Below are 24057 nucleotides of genomic sequence, written 5' to 3'. Positions count from 1 at the left end.
GGCGCTCTTGTTCCATATTTAAATTATCTTTTATCTATTTGAAGATATCACATAATTACTGTAAAATTAGCGGTATTTTAATTTCGCCGGGATGAAGACTCTTAAACTGCGCAGCGGGGTTCCCCACAGTAGCCATGGCTTGCGTGTCGGGCGTCATTATGCTCCGCCCCTCCTTCCTGTATAGGTACGTAACTTATTGGATACCCCTCTTATATATATATATATATATATATATATATATATATATATATATATATATATATATATATATATATATATATATATATATATATATAGAGAGAGAGAGAGAGAGAGAGAGAGAGAGAGAGAGAGAAAGCACAAAATCGACATATCATTTTGTTTTTGGCTCGTAAAGCTGAACTGAAGGGTCGGAATTATGAAGTAAATATATTTCTTTAAACCAGCAACATTACTCAATAAAATTATGTAATCCGTTTCAAAAATTGCCATATGTTGCCACAAGTATGAGAAGTTGTTCAATTGTCTCGGAAATTCTATTTTTCTTTTAGAAACCAGGTCCCAAAACCGACATACCTTCAGAAAATTATTATGTTGCAAAATGAAAAGAAGATATCCTTTTAAATTTTTATTTTGATATCCTTGTATAAGTTCTGTTACGCACAATAGTAGGTTTACTTGTAAGACTATGCACCATACTTTGCTTATTAAAAGTAGAAATAAGCGCTGATAGAAATAGTCTTGTCGTGGTGTAAGACACAATTCACAGTTCTAAATAGTCTACACATTTATGGGTATTTTGTAAGTTAAGTAAACATCAAGAGGAAATATCGCTATGGAATTACACATTCAGTCTAAATCAATGACAATTATCGTAGATGTAAAGGTCCCTTTCCACACGACACATTCTGTGTGTGCCCAGGCCTCACAGGATATACACTAAATCCATTTTTCTCAGCTAGTGTCTTCCAAACAAGAGTCTTTGGCAAAAATAAATAAATAAATAAATAAATGCAGAATACATCATTACTCTCTGGTACACTGGTCACCATACCTTAATCTGATGATTAGCCATTGTCTGCTTGCTCATACCTTAGCGTTTTGCTTCAGCTAGACGTAGATTGGGACTTATCCTCCTTGCGTTTCCTTTCGAGTTTTCTTGTCTCCATCGTAGGTAATAGTTATTTCTTATACGGTGACGATTTTATTACTGCCACTTGGGCAGCTTTACGGCCTCTGACAGGTTTGCAGACTTGTAAATGAGAGGATATGTCGGTTTACAGACCATCCACATAGCACAAGTACGTCCATGGGATGTCCGAGACTGAGACCGCAACGGACGACGGGACATCCCGGGATATCCGAATGTGCTCCGGGGACATCCACAGGATATCCGCGGGAGATCCAGATGTCCGCTAATATCCCGGGATACGGGATATTCAACGAGACCACGAAGGTCTCCTCGAACCTCCTGTGTTTTCCCTCGGACCTCCTGTCCCATCTGGGACGTCCCGTGGACATCCTACATGGGAATCGTTCAGGACGTCCCATGCAGGACGTCCATGGGATGTCTTCTCATTGTCCCGATAATCCCGGGAACCGAATGGGATGATTGAGATCAAAATAGGACATCCCAGGGATGTAGTGTGCTATGTGGGCACTTTACTCCTGCATGTTTGTACATGCTTCACTATCAAAGAGTATCAGTTGGCGTAGTAACCACGGTGATTTGCAAACTCAATAACTTAAAAAGCAAAAGTATGTAATGAGTAAATAATCTACCTCTAAATAATTCTCGATTTCTGATGATAATGAATTATGAACAGAAATTTTAGCATAACGAAAAGCAAAATAATGTTCCTCAGACACTAATCCACACTCACAGGTGGTTTAAACTACACTTGCTCCACCTAATGGTGAGAGTAGAAACTACTGATAAGATTTCCGCCAGAGTGCAACGTATTTCAGCCCAAACAAAGGGTGGTATATCGGTTTACGGACCTATATCGCTTTAGGTGGTGCTGACGTGGGAGACCCAGGTTCGATTCCCGGCGGGAGCTCATGTGGTTTGGATTCCACGTTAATCAGTAGGTTCACGTCTCATATAGCCTCGTTGCTGAACTTGACGTTAAACTCAAAATCACTCACTCACTCATATATATATATATATATATATATATATATATATATATATATATATATATATATATATATATATATATATATAGATAGATAGATAGATAGATAGATAGATAGATAGATAGATAGATAGATAGATAGATATAGGAGATGTTAAATTTACAATAAATACACGCTGCAAATTCTAACATTTCATATTCGGAAAATTATTTACAACATTTATATGGTCTTTTTCCTTATGTATATATATTTTGCACCTATTGAACAGTATTATTAGAATTAGCCTTGTTGTGTTTATAAAGAAGCAAATAACTAATTCTGCAAACACTGTATGCTTTTTTTTATTATTATTATTAATTAGATATACACGGTTTCTAATATCGAACAAACCATTCAAGTTATGTAAAATTGAGTAATTAAACCTACTATTTATTCAATTCAAAATGTACGTAGTGTTCGGAAGATAAACATATAATTTAATGGGAAAAGGGGAAATGTAAATAATTTCTGTTCGTCATGCGTTACTTTTCTTTCCGTTTTTCATATATAGGTCGTTCAGAACACAAGGGAATCAACTCAAATTACCGAAGTTGTACGAAAGTGATAGAAAGTTGGTACCATTCGCTTAAGTGGATTGGAAATTTAACACTTTTTTTTAAACATTTCAAGAGTTATTAATGATGTCTAGATATGATTTTTTTAACCTCTAAAAAGAAGTTTCAGATAGAAGTCTTAAGAGTCTTCAACCCGGCGAAATTAAAATACCGCTAATTTTACAGTAATTATGTGATATCTTCAAATAGATAAAAGATAATTGAAATATGGAACAAGAGCACCCTAGACAATATTATTTGGCGTGAGGTACCGTTATCACAAGTCACCTAGTGGCATTCCGTTATCAGCTGTTTAGAAACGCGAAAATAAATGCCGATTTTCAAAATAGCTCGAAATCGAAAGCAAATAAGTGAGTCGTGATAACGGTTTCTCATGTAAAATAATATTGTCTAGGGCGCTCTTGTTCCACATTTCGATTATATTTTATCTATTTGAAGATATCACATAATTAACGTAAACTTAGCGGTATTTTAATTTCGCCGGGATGAAGACTCTTAAAGATGGAATATGTCCAAAATGACCCAAATAGACTTGATTTTCTTGTACATTGAACTCTCTATATAAATAATTTTACAAAATGAAAACTTTCTGATAAATGACGCATACTAAACTTACTAACTACCGGCACTTTTGCCAACAAAATGTTTGGATTCCTGTTATTTAAACAAAGGGCGCACCTATGAAGAGGGGGCTTCATCGAGTCCGGAGACTCTCTCAAACTTTGCAACTCGGCGGACATTGGTTCACTTTCTTCATAAAGATTTTCATAAAGATGAAAGCAAACACTCATGAATGACTCAACAATGCCAAAACCACGGGATCTTGTTACAGAGGCGACGTCGTAATATCAGAAATCACAAAAGTGATTTCAGATCTCTTTCTGTCTGGTTTCAAATTGTTATTTTAGCTGGACCTAAAACCAAATCTTGGAGGAACTGCACTGAGAAAAATCTGCTCTCCGGACAGCGGTATATTGTACAAATATACGGAATCCTGTTGCTTACTACAGAAATCAGTATGGACCTTACGTTATCCATATGCTACATACGTATTGCCCTTAGATGTTATATCATGCTGTTGCACGATGTCTGACACCTAACAGTTTTCCGTATATCACATGCATATACTTATGCTACCTTCGTCAGCTATATGTTATATACGTCCATTTGTACGTGAGATCCTGACCGCCTACATTGTTTCATACGGAAAGTGCATATAGATGGAACACTTATACAGAAAGTATTATAAAACATGCGTTTTCAGTGATACGTCTGCTGTACGTTAAGTCCAAAAACTGTAGGAATTACGCATGTAACCTACCTTTTTAAGTACACCACCTACAATTTTTTTTCTCAGTGTGTATTGTTAGGCCCCTATACTTTTGGCTCCCTTTTATATTCTGCGATAGGAAGAGTGTTCGATTTTACTATTGTTTATTGCTTGCACTGACATGACTCTAAAGCTGCCATGGCCCATTTTTACTTTATAGGAGACGTGAGTGGCAACAATATTTTAATGAAACGCTCGAAGAGCTTGATGTTTGGAAATTTCCGCCGTGAGTCTTTATAAGAATATTAGCTGCCGCATACGTTTTCCATATTTTTTGTTTTCCTACTGACCACCTCTCGTTATTAAAATTTTCATTTAGCCCCCTTTTGATTTGGCCCCTGTCTGGGCGGTGATGGCCGCCTAGCCACTTGGGGCAGTCTGGGCCTGCCCTGAAATGATGAATAATGAAGCACCATTTGTAATGACTTTTTATAATGTAGCTTTAGTACAATGCACAGACTCTACCATTAAAGTTAACGCACTATTATTTTGTTCAATAACTCAGAAAAGAATAGTAATTACAAAACAGTTTTCGTTAACGAGAAAGAATGTTCACTTTTCTTATATCATTGTTATTTAAAGATGAACATAAATATAGGTAAGTGCATAATTTATGTTGACAACTGTACTGTACAACTGTTCGAAATAGAATTATGACGTTTACAACAGAACCTTAACACTTGTTTCAGAAAAATGGTGAAAGGTAAAAGAAAAAAATATGTCCTCGGGAAAAGCCTGCCACAGAAGAGTGAGGAACAAATAATATTTACATTTGTACCCCTTCCATGCAACTAATGAAGTAAAGGATTTGAGAGTATTTTTTTTTTTATCGTGGTTTCTATCTTTGAAGATAACATTTGCCACAAAGTGTGTGTGTGGATGTGTAGATGATCATCTTGCAATCCTACGTATAGGAAATTACAGTGGTTTGGTTGGTAGGAAGATTTGTATGTTTAACGAGGAGTCATATTTCATTGCCTTAATTCTCTTTCAGAATAAGAATACTGAGTTTTCAAGAGGGATGAAAACACCTACACCACAGAACAAACAATAACACATAAAGATGCCTCAAATGTTGAAGTGGGGAACAAAAGTATCAAGACTCAATGACACGTCGCCCGTATCCTGGCATCGATCGAATACTGCCTTCATTTACTCTTAACAAGAATACCAAAGAAGCAAGAAATTGTGTCTCTTTGGGAAAAGGTAACCATTGGCAAGATATGCTTCTCGTATAAAACCGATCATTATTCAATCATTGATACAGAGAGCTAAGTAACGCCCTTCAGGAAACGTATAACTGAAAACATTTGTTTTATAATACTTCCCGTACAAATATTCCATCCAACTGGATTTTTCAACCGGCGGACCCGAAGAGAGAAATATAATTATAATCTAATACCGGAAAATATTTTTAAATATTATTTTGTATTTTGGTCTGATAGACATATTTTTCTTTTTATACATACTGTTAAGAACAAAAAAAAAAATAGGTCTACTAAACATTTTCAATAGGTGCAGAGTTGTTTAAAAATTAATTTAAGTGAAAGAGGTCCGTTATGAAACTAATGAGGACTTCATATTGAAATACTAAAAAAAAAATAAAATAAAAAATAAAATAAAAAAAATAAATAAAAAAAATACAAATGCAACAAAATCTGTATATTGAAACAAATCTAAAATTAAAAGCTTAACTCTGGCGCGTTGAGCCCTTGGTTGGATCCCCGGTCAAGTAAGTTTGTGGTGGAAAACATCGTGTAAATTCTTTATTGTAGCTTTGGGAAATTCAAAATTACTACAAAACTTCAACTGACCAAAGCAGTACATATATTCTAAAGTTATATGTTTGTATTACAGTTTCGGCTATGTAACATAGCCTTGCTCTATGTAGCATAGCCTTCCTCTATGTAACATAATCTTACTCTAGCTATGTAACATAGCCTTCCTCTATGTAGCATAGCCTTCCTTTATGTAACATAGCCTTACTCTAGCTATATAACGTTGACTTCCTCTATGTAACATAGCCTTGCTCTATGTAACAGCCTTACTCTAGCTATGTAACATAGCCTTACTCTAGCTATGTATCATAGCCTTCCTCTATGTAGCATAGCCTTCCTCTAGCTATGTAACATAGCCTTCCTCTATGTAGCATAGCCTTCCTTTATGTAACATAGCCTTACTCTAGCTATATAACGTAGCCTTCCTCTATGTAACATAGCCTTACTCTAGCTATGTATCATAGCCTTCCTCTATGTAGCATAGCCTTCTTCTAGCTATGTAACATAGCCTTCCTCTATGTAGCATAGCCTTCCTTTATGTAACATAGCCTTACTCTAGCTATATAACGTAGCCTTCCTCTATGTAACATAGCCTTCCTCTATGTAACAGCCTTACTCTAGCTATGTAACATAGCCTTACTCTAGCTATGTATCATAGCCTTCCTCTATGTAGCATAGCCTTCCTCTAGCTATGTAACATAGCCTTCCTCTATGTAGCATAGCCTTCCTTTATGTAACATAGCCTTACTCTAGCTATATAACGTAGCCTTCCTCTATGTAACATAGCCTTACTCTAGCTATGTAACATAGCCTTCCTCTATGTAGCATAGCCTTCTTCTAGCTATGTAACATAGCCTTCCTCTATGTAGCATAGCCTTCCTTTATGTAACATAGCCTTACTCTAGCTATATAACGTAGCCTTCCTCTATGTAACATAGCCTTCCTCTATGTAACAGCCTTACTCTAGCTATGTAACATAGCCTTACTCTAGCTATGTATCATAGCCTTCCTCTATGTAGCATAGCCTTCCTCTAGCTATGTAGCATAGCCTTCCTCTATGTAACATAGCCTTCCTTTATGTAACATAGCCTTACTCTAGCTATATAACGTAGCCTTCCTCTATGTAACATAGCCTTCCTCTATGTAACAGCCTTACTCTAGCTATGTATCATAGCCTTCCTCTATGTAGCATAGCCTTCCTCTAGCTATGTAACATAGCCTTCCTCTATGTAGCATAGCCTTCCTTTATGTAACATAGCCTTACTCTAGCTATATAACGTAGCCTTCCTCTATGTAACATAGTCTTACTCTAGCTATGTAACATAGCCTTCCTCTATGTAGCATAGCCTTCCTTTATGTAACATAGCCTTACTCTAGCTATATAACGTAGCCTTCCTCTATGTAACATAGTCTTACTCTAGCTATATAACGTAGCCTTCCTCTATGTAACATAGCCTTACTCTAGCTATGTAACGTAGCCTTCCTCTATGTAACGTAGCCTTCCTCTATGTAACATAGCCATCCTCTATGTAACATAGTCATAGATAATGTGTCTGAGGAAGGCTATGTTACATAGTCGAAACTGTAACACAAATATATAATTTTAAAATATATATACTGCTTTGGTCAGTTGGGGTTTTATTGGAAAACATCGTATCCGTGAGTTTTCTTCGGGTACTTCCATTTCCTTCTACTTTCTCATTCCACCAATTCTTCCATCATTATTCAGTTGCCTTCATCATCTGTCTGCCTTAGCCTAACTGTTAAACTGAAATATTTCATTTCACTTTTAGATCAAAAAATCCAATATACAGAACATTTCATTCAAAAATTTTCTTTTACACCTTATATCTGGACAGTGTAGCCAATCCCAAACTGTCATTTAACTCAGTATGATGTGATTATTCCATAGAAAATACGAAAACTCGATTTAAGGGAATTCATAAATTTTGTGGCCCCTAATCTAAAAACTACTTATCCAAAATTGCAATCTTTTAATCCATTTTTGGATTTCTAAAATTCTTGTTCTAAGAAGTGATCACCTTTATTTAAAAAAAGAAAAAACAAGATTGTAGATGTTCGTTCATGGTTCTGTGATTCAGCTCTCTTAGAGATGCAAGAGTGTCGTGGGGAATACCTATGCTCAGCTACATCCAACAACTGTACCAAAGGAGCTCCGGTAGTAGTTCCGAGCTCGCTTTATTAGCCTCCTTAATAGCCTCGTTGCTGGATAGGGACGCAATATAAAAACTCATTACTATATATTACGTATGAGCGTCGCATTTACGACAGTAGATTAGGAGGAATAAGCTTCCTTCGGGAATCAAACCAGGATCTCCTACGCCGAACACGTGAACACTATCCAGAAATAAATAAATAATGTCAGTGTACGAGTAGTAAATGGTCCACGAGTGAACCGAGTTATTCATCGGTTGTCATCACCGGCTTCATCAACGCCAGATTTCCTCGCTGCTCCTTGTTTTATCCGTGTGAGAGCAGCAGCAAATTGTGACGTTACAGAGCATTTAGTTGAAAATTATTCTTGTTCCTTGTTTTATCCGTGTAGTTTTCTGAGAAAGAGAGCAGCGTACTGTGACCTTACAGAGCATTCAATTGGGAATTATTGTTATTCCTTGTTTTATCCATGTGATTTTCTGAGAAAGAGAGCAGCGAACTGCGACGTTATAGAGCATTCAGTTGGAAATTATTGTTACTACTTGGTTTATCCCTGTAGTTTTTTGAGAAAGAAAGCAGCAAACTGTGACGTTAGAGAGTATTGAGTTGGAAATTAGTGCTATACATAGTGCGTTATTGTGACAAAGTAACTAAAGTACGCTTTTACTGAACGTGTATTTAGTATAGCTTTGACGCTAAAAACAGAAGCGACATGAAACTACAATTAAGCAGTCAATGCTTGAGAAAAAGATGACGTATTTCTGTCGTCATTTTTGTCAGATGGGTTACAAAGTAATATGCTACATATGAAATTATCAACAGTGATCAGTACGAACTTTATGATGAAGAACAGAATTAGTACAATATTTTGTCTGAATTTCTCAGACAAGAAATTTTAATGCAGTAGTTTCCTATCTGAAGAGGGAAGAGAGCGTGAAGAGTTAGCAAGCTGCTGATAGACATAATTTGTGAAATTATTAATAATCTTTTTGTTCCAGTTTAAGGTTTCATAATTATGTCCGTTACACAAAGCAAGACGGATAATTAAGGCAAGAAAATAAAGATGGAAGAATTCATGGAATGAAAATAGGGTAGGAAATGGGAGTATCACGAGAAAACCCATAGACACAATGTTGTCCAGCACTAACTTACTTAGCCGGAGATCAAACCAGGAACTGCAAGCACCAGAGGTAAGCTCTCTAGCACTTAGCTACCGTGCTCCCTGAATTTATGAATAGAAGGCACCATTTGTAATAAGTATTTATAATTTAGCTTTATTTTATAATATACCCTATTTGGTATGCAACCCAAAGTACTCGAGAAACGTACGGTACTGCATAACCTACAGGATTTTACGAATGTAGGTGCATGTAATTTATTCTTTTTCTATCTTTCAAACAAATAAACAAGTATAATTTAATAATTAATTAATTATGAATTTTTAAGAAGTATTCTATACGTAATAAAATTTCTTGGCAAAATATTATATATGTATGAGCTTATTCGATTAGTGAATATTGTATCAAAATACTGCGAAAGGTTCTTGGAGATAATCGCAAAAATATTTCTATAGGCCCACGTACAGGTCAAACTGATTATATCTTATTTTAACCGATGTTATTTTGACGTCTGTTTAAAAGAACTGGAAATCGTATACTGGTCCTCGCTTGCTTTATCTAGTAGTGTGCTACATGTTTGACATTTTGTCTTTGTCGTGGAAAAAAGAAAGGATCATGTAGCGTTCACAGTTTTTGAAGAGGATACCTTTACTTTATAGCAAGCTAGAATATTATAAGTGTAAAATAATGTCGGAAGGTGTCCAACATACCAATTGATAAATCTCACTGAGCTACACAAAATGATATTAACGGATGTAAATCCTCATGCGTAGTTTTCGAGAAATTATATATATATATATATATATATATATATATATATATATATATATATATATATATATGTATATATATATATATATGTATGTATATATATAATTTTGAGTAAACGTAGAAATTGTGATCTACAACAGTGATCGCCAAGCCGTCGATCGCGGGCTACAAGTTGCACCCGGCGTCACTTTCAGTAGATCGTGTTAACGCTCTGATTGGCTAACTTTGATTCCTCAAGTTTTCAGGTAATAAACAAATGTAAGATTTCTTTTTTTTAATAAAAAACAAAGCTGGTAGTCGTTTTGGTTTATAGCTCACGGTAGCTTTTGAAAACGGAACGGCAGCTCAGAACCTTCATAAGTTCGATGACCAGTGCTTTACAATAACCACGTCCATTATTAAAAAGAGAGTACACTGAAAAAAAACCTACGGAGCATACGTAAATACGTAAATTACATACGTAAATCATGTAGTTTTTGCACTTAAGGGTACAGGAAACGTGTAACTGAAAAGTGTGTTTTATACATATTTTCTATACAAGTGTTCCGTACTTTCCGTACGAAAGAAAGAAGTTTATACAAGTAGTCAGAATCTTACATACAGATGAACGAAACTATATAGCATATAGCTGACGTATGTAATATACGGAAGACCGTTAGATTTCAAACATCCTGCAACGGCATGATGTAACATCTAAGGTGGAAAAGCGCAGTATTTATGTAGCATACGGATAACATATAATCCATACAGATTTCCATAGTAAACATAAGGAAAAATGAAATGAAATCTTTTAGTTTTACGTCCCACGGTTATGCCGGTTAGGCTAAAGGAGACGGTGATTGTGAGAAATGAATGAAAATGGTGGAATGAATAAAGTGGGAGGAAACGGGAGAACCCCGAGAAAACCCACGCACACGGTGTTGTAAACATAAGGATTCCGTATATTTGTACAATATACCGCTGTCCGGATAACGGATTTCTTATAATACTAAAGTATGTTCTTATAAAGATTTTGATGGTAAACCTATTAAGATGAGAGTACCCCATATAATTAATGAGATATATTAACCCAAGATTACGGTTAACTATTAAAATTTAATCTTTGCTTAAGAGTCTTCATCCCGGCGAAATTAAAATACCGCTAAGTTTACAGTAATTATGTGATATCTTCAAATAGATAAAAGATAATCGAAATGTGGAACAAGGGCGCCCTAGACAATATTATTTTACATGAGAAACCGTTATCATGACTCACTTATCTGCTTTCGATTTCGAGCCATTTTGAAAATCGGCATTTATTTTCGCGTTTCTAAACAACTGAAAACGGAAAGCCACTAGATGACTTGTGATAATGGTACCTCACGCAAAATAATATTGTCTAGGGCGCTCTTGTTCCACATTTCAATTATCTTTTATCTATTTGAAGATATCGCCTAATTACTGTAAAATTAGCGGTATTTTAATTTCGCCGGGATGAAGACTCTTAAGGATAATGTTGTGTGGAGTTGAGGCATATATCACTGTATACATTGAGCTGAACAAAATCACATATTTGACGGGAGATTCTCATATGTAGTTTTAAAGAAAGCCAAGAAAATAGATTTTGCAATGGTAAAAAATATGTTGTGCGTTGCTACTATAGAACTAATAGTTTTTGGCCTGCTGGACATATGATTTATTCGTGTATTGCAACGGGCGTTCCTTACAGAGCGTAACTTTTGAAATCCCCGCTATTTTTTTTTTTAGTTCTAGTAGGTTGGCAGCACTGGACGTTATACGATTTTCATCTGTTGTCTTTGTGGTTAGAAGTCACATAACGCCGAACAGCGCTTGATCGTCTTCTGTTTTCTATACGAGTAGGAATGGAGCGCTATGACAACACACTCTTCACGACGTACAACTATGACAACACGTTGTTGCGTCGTGAAGTGATCCATTCTTATCCGTACAGAGAACAGATTACGATCATGCGTTATTCGCTACTGTGTGTCTACTGACCACAGACAACAGATGAAAAACGTTCAGTGTTATCAACTACTAGAACGGAAATGGCTGTCATTTCAAAAGTTGCGTTCTTGATGGGGCACTCTTTATGTGTAAGACAAAAAAAAAAATACACTGCGAAGTAATTTCTAATGATAGTGGAACACATGCTCCTAAGAGTAATACCCATACTTCTAACTGTGGTGCTGGATCCTACTTGAAAACACATCAAACATACTGAAAGTAAGGGAAAATATAGCATAAGAAGAGCACCATAAATATAAAAATAAATAAATGTCCCTATGCGGTATGCAACCCAAAATACTCCAGAAGCGTGCCGTGCTGCATAACCTACAGGATATAATGGATTTAAGTGGAACAAATTCCTTCTCTATCCTACAAACAAACAAGCAAACAAACGACAGTTTCGTAGTTAGAGCGTGATCCCGGATTCGATTCCAGGCCGATGCTTCAAAATTTTCGGTGTCCACCCAGCGTCGTGAGGCAAACTGGGGATTCACGTGAATAACAGACGTGACGGCCACTATGGTCTAGAAAACTCCTGATAGGCCTGGTAGAGACAGAGCGAGGCCCTCCGGCCTGATCACGTGTTAGTCACTAGACTGGACTTAGTTCTGCCGATCGCTAACAGATGGCGCTGGAGCGGATCAGACCCGTAAGGGCTCTCATGTTAGTGGTTGGTTAGTCTAAGATAAGAAAATAGAGAATTTAAACTGTCATTCGCTCTTAAATTAAAAGTTACAGGAATAAGACCTTTTCTAATACTTTAAAGTTTTTCTTTTCCAATAATTGTCCAATCAATCCAATTTCTGGATACGGCCTTAAAATGAAAATGATGCATTCCTACATTATCATTCCATTATTTTATTTATTTAACAATTGTTGTTATTTGTAGAGGTCTAGTGACCAATTTCAGCCCTAAAACTATACGAAACTCGGACCTACTGTTTAATGCGATCCGAATCACCATAATGCTTTCCATTTTTAGTGCTGTCTATCAGAAATTAAAATTCGAATCATGTGTGCCAAAGACGTATGATCTATAGACACTAGGTCAGCGGGCAGACCTTATTTAACAATTGTTCAGATCAGGCGAGCATGCAGAAATTTTGTTAGGGAGTGAGGGGGGGTCACTATATCTACGTAGCACTGAACGGGTAAGTAAATACTTCCATCTTTTATTTTCAGGAAAAAATGATAGATGTAGACTATTTTTTTTATAAGAGAAAGAGTACAGGTGAGTGTAAGATCAAATGTTCATGCTACATCAATCATTTCTCTGTCAACAAGTATAGTTTTATTGAGAAAATGTACAAATGTATGTTGGGTTCGGAAGTATATTTGGAGGGACGTACCCGGTGACCATCACCCGTGGGTGTGCCCCTGGCTCGGATATTATATATAAAGACAGTTTACAGTGAAATCACTAGCATACACGAATAGTAAGAACGAATGGAAAGTAAGTTGGCCAACGACTGTGTTTAAATATAATTATCATTTCCACATTCACCAAGTGGAACTAAAGAATTGCTCTCGATAAACCTCATTACCGGATTTAACCTTGGAACCTCTTAAATTGCGAAGCAGGAACATTAATCACTTGCATACTTGTGCGTTCCATTTTTGTTTATTTATTATTTTGATCCCCCATTTTCTAGCTTGTCTAATAGTTGTAAATAAACACCATTTTGATAACATTAAATTAAAAATAAGACTTACAGTCGAACTCTTTTTGTTTTAATTATTGTATATAATTTATGATCGAAAGAATATAGCATTTCCATACCGGCACCTTTTCCCTCTAACAGATTGATGATGTGCGGATAATTGCGTCAATTTAAGAATGAATAGTGAAAGAGAAACGAGAACGAGATTTCTGTTGAATAATACTTTGTCTGTAGGCAAAATGATCGTAAAAATTAGTTGGACCACTAGCTCTTAAATGGAATGCTCTGCCACATGTTAGGTCAGGGTTATTACGTCAAGGCTTATAGTAACTCACGTCAAAGACAAGTTTCACAGGGTATGGAAAGCTAAAGAACGTATAGAAATTCGTACTAAGGCGCTGTTCAATTATATGCGATTCCGGTCTCATTATTTTACAATAGTTTACTGGTATTATGAAGAATAGATTTGTATTTCGTCAATTCTGTCATATTTTAAAAAGTCTTAAAATCTCTGCATTGCACAGAAGAGAAAAAGTTGTAGGTGTGATTCCTTTATATGTATATTTCTCGATGATTTTATTTTCCTTTTCGGAAACAATAGGAGGTAAATAGCCTTCGTTGAGAGAAGTCTATTGTTTTGTGGGAAACGTATGGCTGTGGGGAAGAAGAAATATATACAGCCGCGGATCCAGGATATGACCAAGGGAGAGGCTAAACCATAGTTTGCCGCTTTATCCAGTGTAAAGTAGGATTGAAGCCCATTTTATCCAGTGTATACCTGAGCGTCAAGGGTGTGCTATAGCTCCTATAGCCACCCTTGGATCCGCGCTTGTGTATATATGAAACATTTTGTACTGGTTATGAAGAGGTTTCATCGCGCGAAGTTTCCATGAGAGATTTTGTCCAAAGGAGGTTTTCACCCATAAGTTTTTTTTTTTTTCTGCGGAAGATTTAGGCAGGTAAGGTTTGTCTGCTATGTTTTGGCCGCACGAATTTTGGCTCGCGCAGGATTTTGGCGGTAATATTTTAGCCACGAGGTAGTGTCCGTGTACCAAAACAATGAATGAAAAGCAGAGCTGCCAAACTTGTGTGAAAAATGCATTCAATGGTGCTTTTTTGACAATTTCTTGAATAAGGATAAAGAGTATTTTCGTCAAAATTGTCAGCATGTATGGGATATTTCATTTATTTATTTCATCGACCCCAACAAAATTCTCTATGAGCGGCAAGTAGGCTAATGACGCTTAAATAAACATAAAATTAGTGTAATTGCCAAATTGTGTTATTTGAAAGCGCTTGTTAGTGTAGAAGCGATTTATGCACTAACTTGTGAATTTCCAAAAACAAGCGCCAAGGATTGTAAATTCTGATCTGAAATTAATAATAATAATAATAATAATAATAATAATAATAATAATAATAATAATAATAATAATAATAATAATAATAATAATAATAATAATAATAAAACAAGAAAATAAATTACCAAACGAGAAAGAGACAATTACTACAATATCTCACATGAAATATCTGAAGAATGAAGTCTGTCTAGTTTCGTTGCGTTCAGTAGAAGATAATAGCAGAAAAGCATGATGAACATACTAAACTCTGACAACAAAATGTGGTGAGCGTGTTGTGTTTATCAACCTTTTCAATAGTCTCCTTTAATTAAGAAAAATACTTATTCATCAACTATTTGATAAATTTACAAGATCGAAATTTACGAATAATTCACTCAAATATTGACGAAAGTAAGCGACATATACTATTTCAATTTTCATATTTGATAAAAGTTTGAAATTGTTGTAATTAGTATAGCGCGTTGGAAATTTAAGAGCAAAATGTGAATTTCTGAGTTTTGGGATGAAATTTTATAAAGTTTCACGTTGGCAACACTGATAAAGACAGCAAAACGATATATAGCGTAGGTCTTTTCGTAACTCTAGCGGCTAGAGTGCACGTCTTTAGTCCACATAGTCCCAGGTTCAATTCACGGTGGAGAATATACAACGCATTAGTGGTTCGGATTCCACTTTCAACTGTAAATCCGTGTCTCATATAGCCTCGGTTCACTAAATTTCAATGAACAAATGAAGACGTTCGTGCTATAAAGGCATTTAACAATATGAGTAGAGTACACAGGATTGCCAATATAGTTTAAAAACTGTATGCAAGGTACCAAACAATCATACTTTGACTACGAGAACCGTACTAAATATGTTAAATATCTACATATTAAAATGTTAGATTTCTATGTTTGTGGCCAATCATTTCGACAGTGAGTTCTCGGGAACCATATGCTTTAGAAAGATGCCATTTTCACTGATCGATTGCAAATTTTATGTAGATTGTTCAGTTCTAATTGAATTTTTAAAAAATGGTCGCTATTTCTTTATTACATTTTTTAGGGGTACACTAGAACAGGGACGTACACAGGGGCTGGCTCCAGGGGGTCCGTACCCCAACCCGAAATTTTGACTTTTGTGTAAATTTAGCCTAATTTTAGGGACAATTTTCAGAATTTTAATATAAAATACTCTCATATTGAGTTTGGACACCCCGAAATAAATTCCTGCGTACGCTACTGCACTGGAAGTACTTTTTTTTAAAAAAAAAGCATATCCTACGACTTATACATTCCAACACCACAGATTTGTATATGGGGTTACTATACCTCTCCGGCATTTGTTTCATGGTCAAATGATAACGAAAAACGAAGTATAATCATCTCTCCAGTCCAAGATGACTCTTTATTGTTTGGAGTGTTTTGTCCAATGAATACCATATATCACTGACATTATAATTAATTGTGTGTGCAATGTATTTACTTATTACATACTGCATGCAAGAAGAAGGAAAACACTGATCATACATGAATTAGAAACTCCAACTGTAAGTAGATTCAAATCTTGCAAGCGGTGTGAGATATTGAAAAAATAATCGAAAAAAAAAATCTTCCCTTTATGGTATCTCTTGCGGACTTTTATCAATATGTCTTCCATTTGTGACTGTAAAGGGATATGTTCAGGTGTCATGAGGAATGATAAAGAGATTCACACTCATATGTGAATGATGCGCTGTGTAGAGAGCGCAGGTTCAGCTAGTTACTCTTAAGACTGCGTGATAGAAGTTGAAAAATACCATATGTATACATCATTACACGTAGCTTTAATATTCTCATAATGGGAAGAAGTGGTAGAATGGGAAGATAAAAAGAAATGAAGGAACCACGAGAAGAAACAAGCCACAATATAATGTCAACGTCAAACTCACATGGGGTAGAATCAACTCAAGGATCCTTCAAACATTGAAACTAGAGATAAAAGCATTACCACGGACCTAGAAAGCTTTTTTAAAACTTAAGTCATTGAAATTTTCAAGTAATATATTTATAAAAAAAATTAATCTTAACCTTGGACTCGATCACAAATTTTTAATTAGATATTCGATAATACTAATGAAAATTTTGTATATCATACCATTTTCTTTTTCTTTCTTTCTTTTCTTTTTCTTTTCTTTTTTCTTTTTTTTTTTTTTTTGTATTGCAATGAAGAATTTGTTACATCTGTAGTTAAATTTCTTTAGTTGGAATTGCATCAGTGACGTATACAAGGGGATTTCACTGCTCCCCTCTTCTAGAAGATATTATGGAAAAAATTAAAGTTTACCGTATTAACCTTTAACAAGTGTGGCATATATACACATGATCGTTCAGCTGAGGAAGGTCTGGTATATAAAAACGTTTAATTGGAAAGGATGAGTGTGATTTATTATTCTCATTTGCCCTTAATTTAGCAATGAGTCATTTATTACTCAATTATAGGCATACATTGATTTTAAGGTGTCCATTTATTTTGCATCTTTGAAGAACGGTTAATAGATGTCCGTAAAGGGAAAACCTTTGGAGACAGACGTGGTATATAAATACACAGCCAATCCGTCCATAGTTAGTGTGGTATTTAAACTCATCATCAGTCAATCCATTGATAACATTGTGGTATATAAACACATTCAGTCAATTTGTTGATGTAGGTGGTATGTAAACACACAATCAGTCAACTTATTGAGAGAAGATGCGGTATATACATACAACAATCAATTCATTGAGGGCAGGTGTGATATATTAACACAATCAGTCAATCTATTCAAGGCAAGTATGGTATATAAACACAATCAGTCACTATGTTCAAGGCGGGTGTGGTATATAAGCACACGGTCAATCTATTAAGGGCAGGTGTTGTATATAAACACACAATCAGTCAATCCATTCATAGCCAATGTGGTATATAAACACAATAATTCAACTAATTGATAGTATATGTGGTATATAAACACATGATCAGTTAATCTTTTGATGGCAGATGTAGTATATAAACACACAATAAGTCAATTTTATTGAGGACAGATGCGGTATATAAGCACATAGTCAATCCGTTCAGGGCGGGCTTGGTATATAAACAAGCAACCAGTCAATCCGTTGATGGCAGGTATGGTATATAAACAGAACATCGAGACGGAGACGGAGAGAATTTAAATTGTCAAATAAGTTATTCTATGTATTGCAATATAATAACAATTCAGATTTAAAATAGTTTATTTTTCTTTCTTCTTTTTTCTCTAAAGAAAGATTGGTTTAAAATAGTCGTCTCCAAAGGTTTAATATGTGTATACACAAATCCTGATTTGCGAATCCTCCTGAAGCCTTCAGCACTGAAAATAAAAATATGATTGCGCACATGTTTCTAAAAGTAGAGGAATATGACGGTGATGATATAAATATGTTTGCATACAGGCTGCTGATGCACTGTTAATTAAAATGTACTTGATTCTTGGAAAGATTAAACAGCAAACATGACGAGATGCACAAGCAATCCTTGTCTTTCTCTTTCTGTGACGCAAGTAAGGCAAACATTTCTGCAATACATAACACCAACTGTCTTGACCACTTGCCTCAGCTATGAGTGAACTATTTACTAGGTAGTCAGTCCACCAGGGGCGTATCCAGCGGGAGATCCACTGGTCCCAAACTTCGGAATTCGACATACATCAGTACAATTTCTTAATCAAACTATACTTGTTTAATAAAGAAATGATTAGTGTAGCCTAAAGATTCGATCTTACACTGTGAAATTAAAATACCGTTAATTTTACAGTAATTATGTGATATCTTCAAATAGATAAAAGATAATCAAAATGTGGAACAAGAGCGCCCTAGACAATATTATTTTACATGAGAAACCGTTATCATGACTCACTTATCTGCTCTCGATTTTGAGCCATTTTGAAAATCAGCATTTATTTTCGCGTTTCTAAACAGCTGAAAACGGAAAGCCACTAGGTGACTTGTGATAACGGTACCTCACGCAAAATAATATTGTCTAGCGCGCTCTTGTTCCATATTTCAATTATCTTTTATCTATTTGAAGATATCACATAATTACTGTAAAATTAGCGGTACTTTAATTTCGCCGGGATGAAGACTCTTAACATCCCACGATTATGCTAAGGGAGACGGATGTTTAAGGTAAGTGAATAATGATGGAAGAATTGTTGGAATGAAAATGTGGAAGGAAAGAGGAATATCCGAGAAAATCCGCCGACACGATGTTGTCCACCACAAGCTTACTTGACCGGGGATTGAATCAGGGACCTCACGTACCAGAGGTAAGCACTCTACCACTGAGCCACCATACTCCGTATCAGAGGAAGGGATAATTGCTTTCCCTAGTAAAATATCTTAGTTACATCAATAGGTGCTAAATTCGTATCAACGGAATATTGATACAAGAAAAATCTTTATGTGGATAATCTATGTAACTCAGAACACAATATCCTTTTCTCTCTCCATTGCAGCTCAGTGGCCCACGAGATGAGACGAGACCAGTGTTTCATTCAGAAACAATGTTCCGGGGGGGGGGCATTCCGGGTATTCCGGGGGCACTGCTGATATTATTCTATTTATTTATTATTATTTATAGACGTATTATTTTGGTCTACGGGTCACTCCTAGGGCTCCGGGGGGCAATGCCACCCAAAAAAAAAAACAGGTCTGGAAGAAACACTGGACGAGACTCAACTCTTCCGATAGAAAGAGTTATCCTCTTCAAAAGGAGATGGCATTTTCTCACCATGCTTTGAGACGACAGAACTCCAACTTTGGTCTAATGGGGAACACTATTGCATGCAGAATTCTAGGAAAGGAAACTAATTCTAGGAAAATAAGGAAACATATTATAACTTTAGAGATTTTGATTTTTTGTTTGTTTCATGAATAGCGCAGTAGTTAATAAATTTAAAAATGAAATGAAATCTTTTAGTTTAACGTCCCACGATTCTGCTCTTTAGACTAAGAGAGACGGATAATTAAGACAAGTAAACGATGATAGAGGGATCGGTGAAACGAAAATGCGGAAGGAAAATTCTCGGACGCGATGATGTCCACCACACACTTACGTCGCTCGGATCGAACCAGGGATTTCACGCACCAGAGGCAAGAGTTTTAACATGCCCACCATGCCCTTCACTAATAAGAAGCGTGTGTGTGTGTGTGTATTTGTGCATATATATATATGTGTATGTATGTGTGTGTGTGTGTGTGTGTGTGTGTGTGTGTGTGTGTGTGTGTGTGTGTGTGTGTGTAGCCAAGAGTGACCATTGATCCAAACCTTATTTGAGGGGATCGGTGACTCAGTGGTAGAGCGTTCACCTCCGGTGCTTGGGGTCCCTGCTTCGATCCCAGCTCGTGCCGTATGGACTTTGTGGTGCACAAACACCGTGCTCATGGGTTTCTCAGGGTTCTCCCGTTTCCTCTCACTTTCTTCATTCCACCATTTCCTTCACCTCTCATCATCCCCGTCTCCTTTAGGCTAACCCGCATAATCGTGGGACGTAAAACTAAAGATTATATTTTTCAAATCTTAATTGATCACGTGAGATTCTATAACTTCATCTCATCTGAATTTGTGGTGTAGTCTCGTGATGCATCCATCTTGTATAATAATAATAATAAATAATAATAATAATAATAATAATAATAATAATAATAATAATAATAATAATAATAATAATAATAATAATAATAATGGAGCCACACTTATGTCCTTTAAGCTACAGGAGATGCGATGGGGGTAATTAATGATAGTAAAATATAATGGAATAATTAATCAGAATGTGGGAGAAAAGGGAGAACCCTGAGACAACCCACGGATACGATGCTGTCCATTACAAACTACTTTATCTCTTGAAGGCGATATATTTTCTTGGGCTATGGCCATTCCTGGGTAAGATGATATTGGAAAACGAGTCGTTTACTTTTCAATTAGGCCATGATCAAACCTCTGCATGGTGAGGGGGCTACAGGAATAATAATTTCGTCTTTCATAACCTCGCTGTTCAACAGAAGAAAAAGCAAATGAAAAAAAAATAAATTTTTATTTCTTCTTTTACTCGTAGATCCAACGATTATGTCCTTTAAGCTAAAGGACAAGATTGATTAAGAGTCTTCATCCCGGCAAAATTAAAATACCGCTAATTTTACAGTAATTATGTGATATCTTCAAATAGATAAAAGATAATTGAAATATGGAACAAAAGCGCCCTAGATAATATTATTTTGCGTGAGGTACCGTTATCACAAGTCACCTAGTGGCTTTATGTTTTCAGCTGTTTAGAAACGCGAAAATAAATGCCAATTTTCAAAATGGCTCGAAAACGAAAGCAGATAAGTGAGTCGTGATAACGGTTTCTCATGTAAAATGATATTGTCTAGGGCGCTCTTGTTCCACATTTCGATTATCTTCTATCTATTTGAAGATATCACATAATTACTGTAAAATTAGCGGTATTTTAATTTCGCCGGGATGGAAAAAAAATGAAAATGAAATGAAATCTTTGAGTTTTACGTCCCACGATTATGCCGGTTAGGCTAAAGGAGACGGTAATTATGAGTAATGAATGAAATGGTGGAATGAAGAAAGTGGGAGGAAACGGGAGAACCCGAGAAAACCCACGCACACGGTGTTTGTCCAATACAAAGTTCACTTGGCGGGGGCTGGGATCGAACTAGGGACCACAAGCACCAGAGGTGAACGCTCTACCACTGAGCCACCGCGGCCCCTCGCCGGGATGAAGACTCTTAATGGAAGTACATAATCATATAATGAAATCCTTGAAATCTTTGAGTTTAACGTCCTACGAATATGCCTTTTTGTCTAAGGGTGACGATCATTAAAGCAAATGAATGGTGATGTAAGAGTAGGTGGAATGAGAAAGTGGAAGGAAACGGAGTAACCCACTGAGAAAACCCACAGACACGATGTTTCCACCACAAACTCACTTGGAAGAGGATCGAACCAGAGACCCCAAGCGCCAGAGGGTAAGCGCTATACCGCTGAGCCATCGTGCTATCCTAAATGATCATGAAATAATGGTAGAATGAAAACAAGGGAGGAAACTTGAAAACCCCAAGAAAACCCTAGACATGCTATCTACAGGAATACACAGTATAAGCAAATGTATCGTATGTCACGTGGGTTACTCCTGTCATTCAATGACTCTAGTTCTCATTTTTGGTCCACAAGTTCCCAGGTTCAAACCCCAAATAGAATAAACCGTTTGTAGAGAAACCTAAGTACTGCTGCTCGCATTCAGCTCCAATAGTAACTCTTATCCTTGATAACCCCCATGTTGTATAAAAACGTAAATAAAATATTAGAAATATTTTCTCAACCATGAGATCGAACCAAGACTCAGACAAATGCCTTCAAAAATCGACTATATTTTCAACTCTAATTCAGGTTTCATTTATTCTCCGTGTTAAAAAGGGATTGTAAAGCCAGTGGTGCCCACACCTCTTATGTCCATGACGCACCCCCCCCCCCCCCCCCCCCGATTGTCTACCCGTAGGTGTTCTTCCATGAAAAAATCTTCTTTTCGATTAATTTTTACACTCCCTCAAACATATTTATACAGATTTTTTACCCCCCCCCCAAATATTTCAATGACGCACTTTGCGTCATAGCTCCCCCTTGTGGGCACCCCTGGTAAAGCTATTTTTAAAAAATGGATCTTCAGCATAGAAACAACCCGATGTTCCATTAGGGGATGTGAAATCAGCATAGGGATTCCTAGTGACATTTCTTGCGTTTTAGTCTTGAGGTTTGGACCTTATCAGTGGCGGATCTAGAAAGTAAAAACGGGGGTGGGGCAGCCAGAACCCAGATTATGAAAGATATATTATGAACTTACTATAAACTTTCAAAAATATATAATTAATAGTTTAAATTATTTTTGTCACTAAAACAATTGGGGGATTTAGGGCCCCCGGCCCCGGGCTAGATCCATTGGACCTTATAATTCAAATAGTTCTTGAATGGTTTTAGGACTCTAGGTCTATATAGAAAATTGGGAACAGAGTCAAGGATTACTTGTGCACTGTGAACGAGAGCATCCATTTCAAGACTAGAAAGCTAGCGGCTAAATGGTAGTGATTTCATTATTCTTTGGTTCAATTCCCGGTGACAGTATATGTAAGCTCTGGTCCACGTAAAACTTGTACACCCTAGCCTCATATTGCCTCAGTGGCTTAAAAAGAAGGATATAGAACTAAAGAAAGGAAATGAAAATTTCACTTTAACGTCCCACGATTACGTTCGTTAGGCTAGAATGATTAAGGCACGTCAATGATAATGGAAGAATTGGTGGAATGAGACTGTGGAAGGAAACGGGAGTACCCGAAAAACTCCAAGGACATGACGTGGTTCACCAGAAACTTAAGTGGCTGGGGATCGAACCGGGGACCCCATGCACTGAGCTCTACCACTCAGTCAACATCTCCACTTAATATGGTAAAACTCCGAATGAGAAAGCATCACACAAGCAGCAATTCTTGAATATTGAAACCAAAACTTCATTCGTTCGTAATAAAAATAAAACACATATGTATATGTAAAACAAGTAAACTTAAAATCACGCGAGTTTATTTTCATATTTATATTGACCTTGATCGAGCATCGAACTCACGTACCTGTTGCTGTCAACATGATCGCTAGCGATGCAACTGTGTTGCGGGTGGTACTCGCCATGTGCGATGTGAAATCTCTCTCTTCACGTGTCGGAAACAAGTTCGGTAACTCTCGGCTAAAAAGCAAGAAAACAACGACGAGCACTGCCTGTCGCTACCGGACGAAACAAGGGCAATTCGCGAACTAAGCGCTGTCGGTCGAGGGAAACTCGCGTCTCTCAACACAAAGTGAGACTTCATAGTTTGGTTGGAGAGAAAAAGGAGGAGGGGGGAACGATTGAAATTTAAGACGCGCTTGCGCAAGTATTTTTTTTTTTTTTCATCCGCCTCTGTTTTGAAACTTCTATCATCTTACAATCTGGACCTTTTCAATTGCATCTCGTTAAAAGCCGAATAGATGGATGCAAAATTCCTGGTATTTTTGCTACTACATAAACCGATTATAAAAGTAGTATGACAAT

General features: G+C 36.4%; 1 protein-coding gene across 1 annotated transcript in view; it reads right to left on the bottom strand.

Annotated features, from left to right (window-relative positions):
* Positions 1 to 23729, bottom strand: part of LOC145685652 (very low-density lipoprotein receptor-like) — a 201032-nt gene extending 177303 nt beyond the window's left edge. Inside the window, exon 1 of the mRNA XM_081758044.1 lies at positions 23600 to 23729. Coding sequence (XP_081614170.1) covers positions 23600 to 23657 — 58 coding nt within the window. The 5' untranslated portion in view covers positions 23658 to 23729. The remainder of the gene's footprint in view (positions 1 to 23599) is intronic.
* Positions 23730 to 24057: the final 328 nt, after the last annotated feature.

This window comes from Thermobia domestica, chromosome 5, assembly GCF_964235325.1.
Source record: "Thermobia domestica chromosome 5, izTheDome1.hap1.1, whole genome shotgun sequence".
In the NCBI taxonomy this organism is placed as follows: domain Eukaryota; kingdom Metazoa; phylum Arthropoda; class Insecta; order Zygentoma; family Lepismatidae; genus Thermobia; species Thermobia domestica.
Note: the sequence above shows the minus strand (reverse complement) of the source record. Positions and strands in the feature narration are given on the sequence as shown.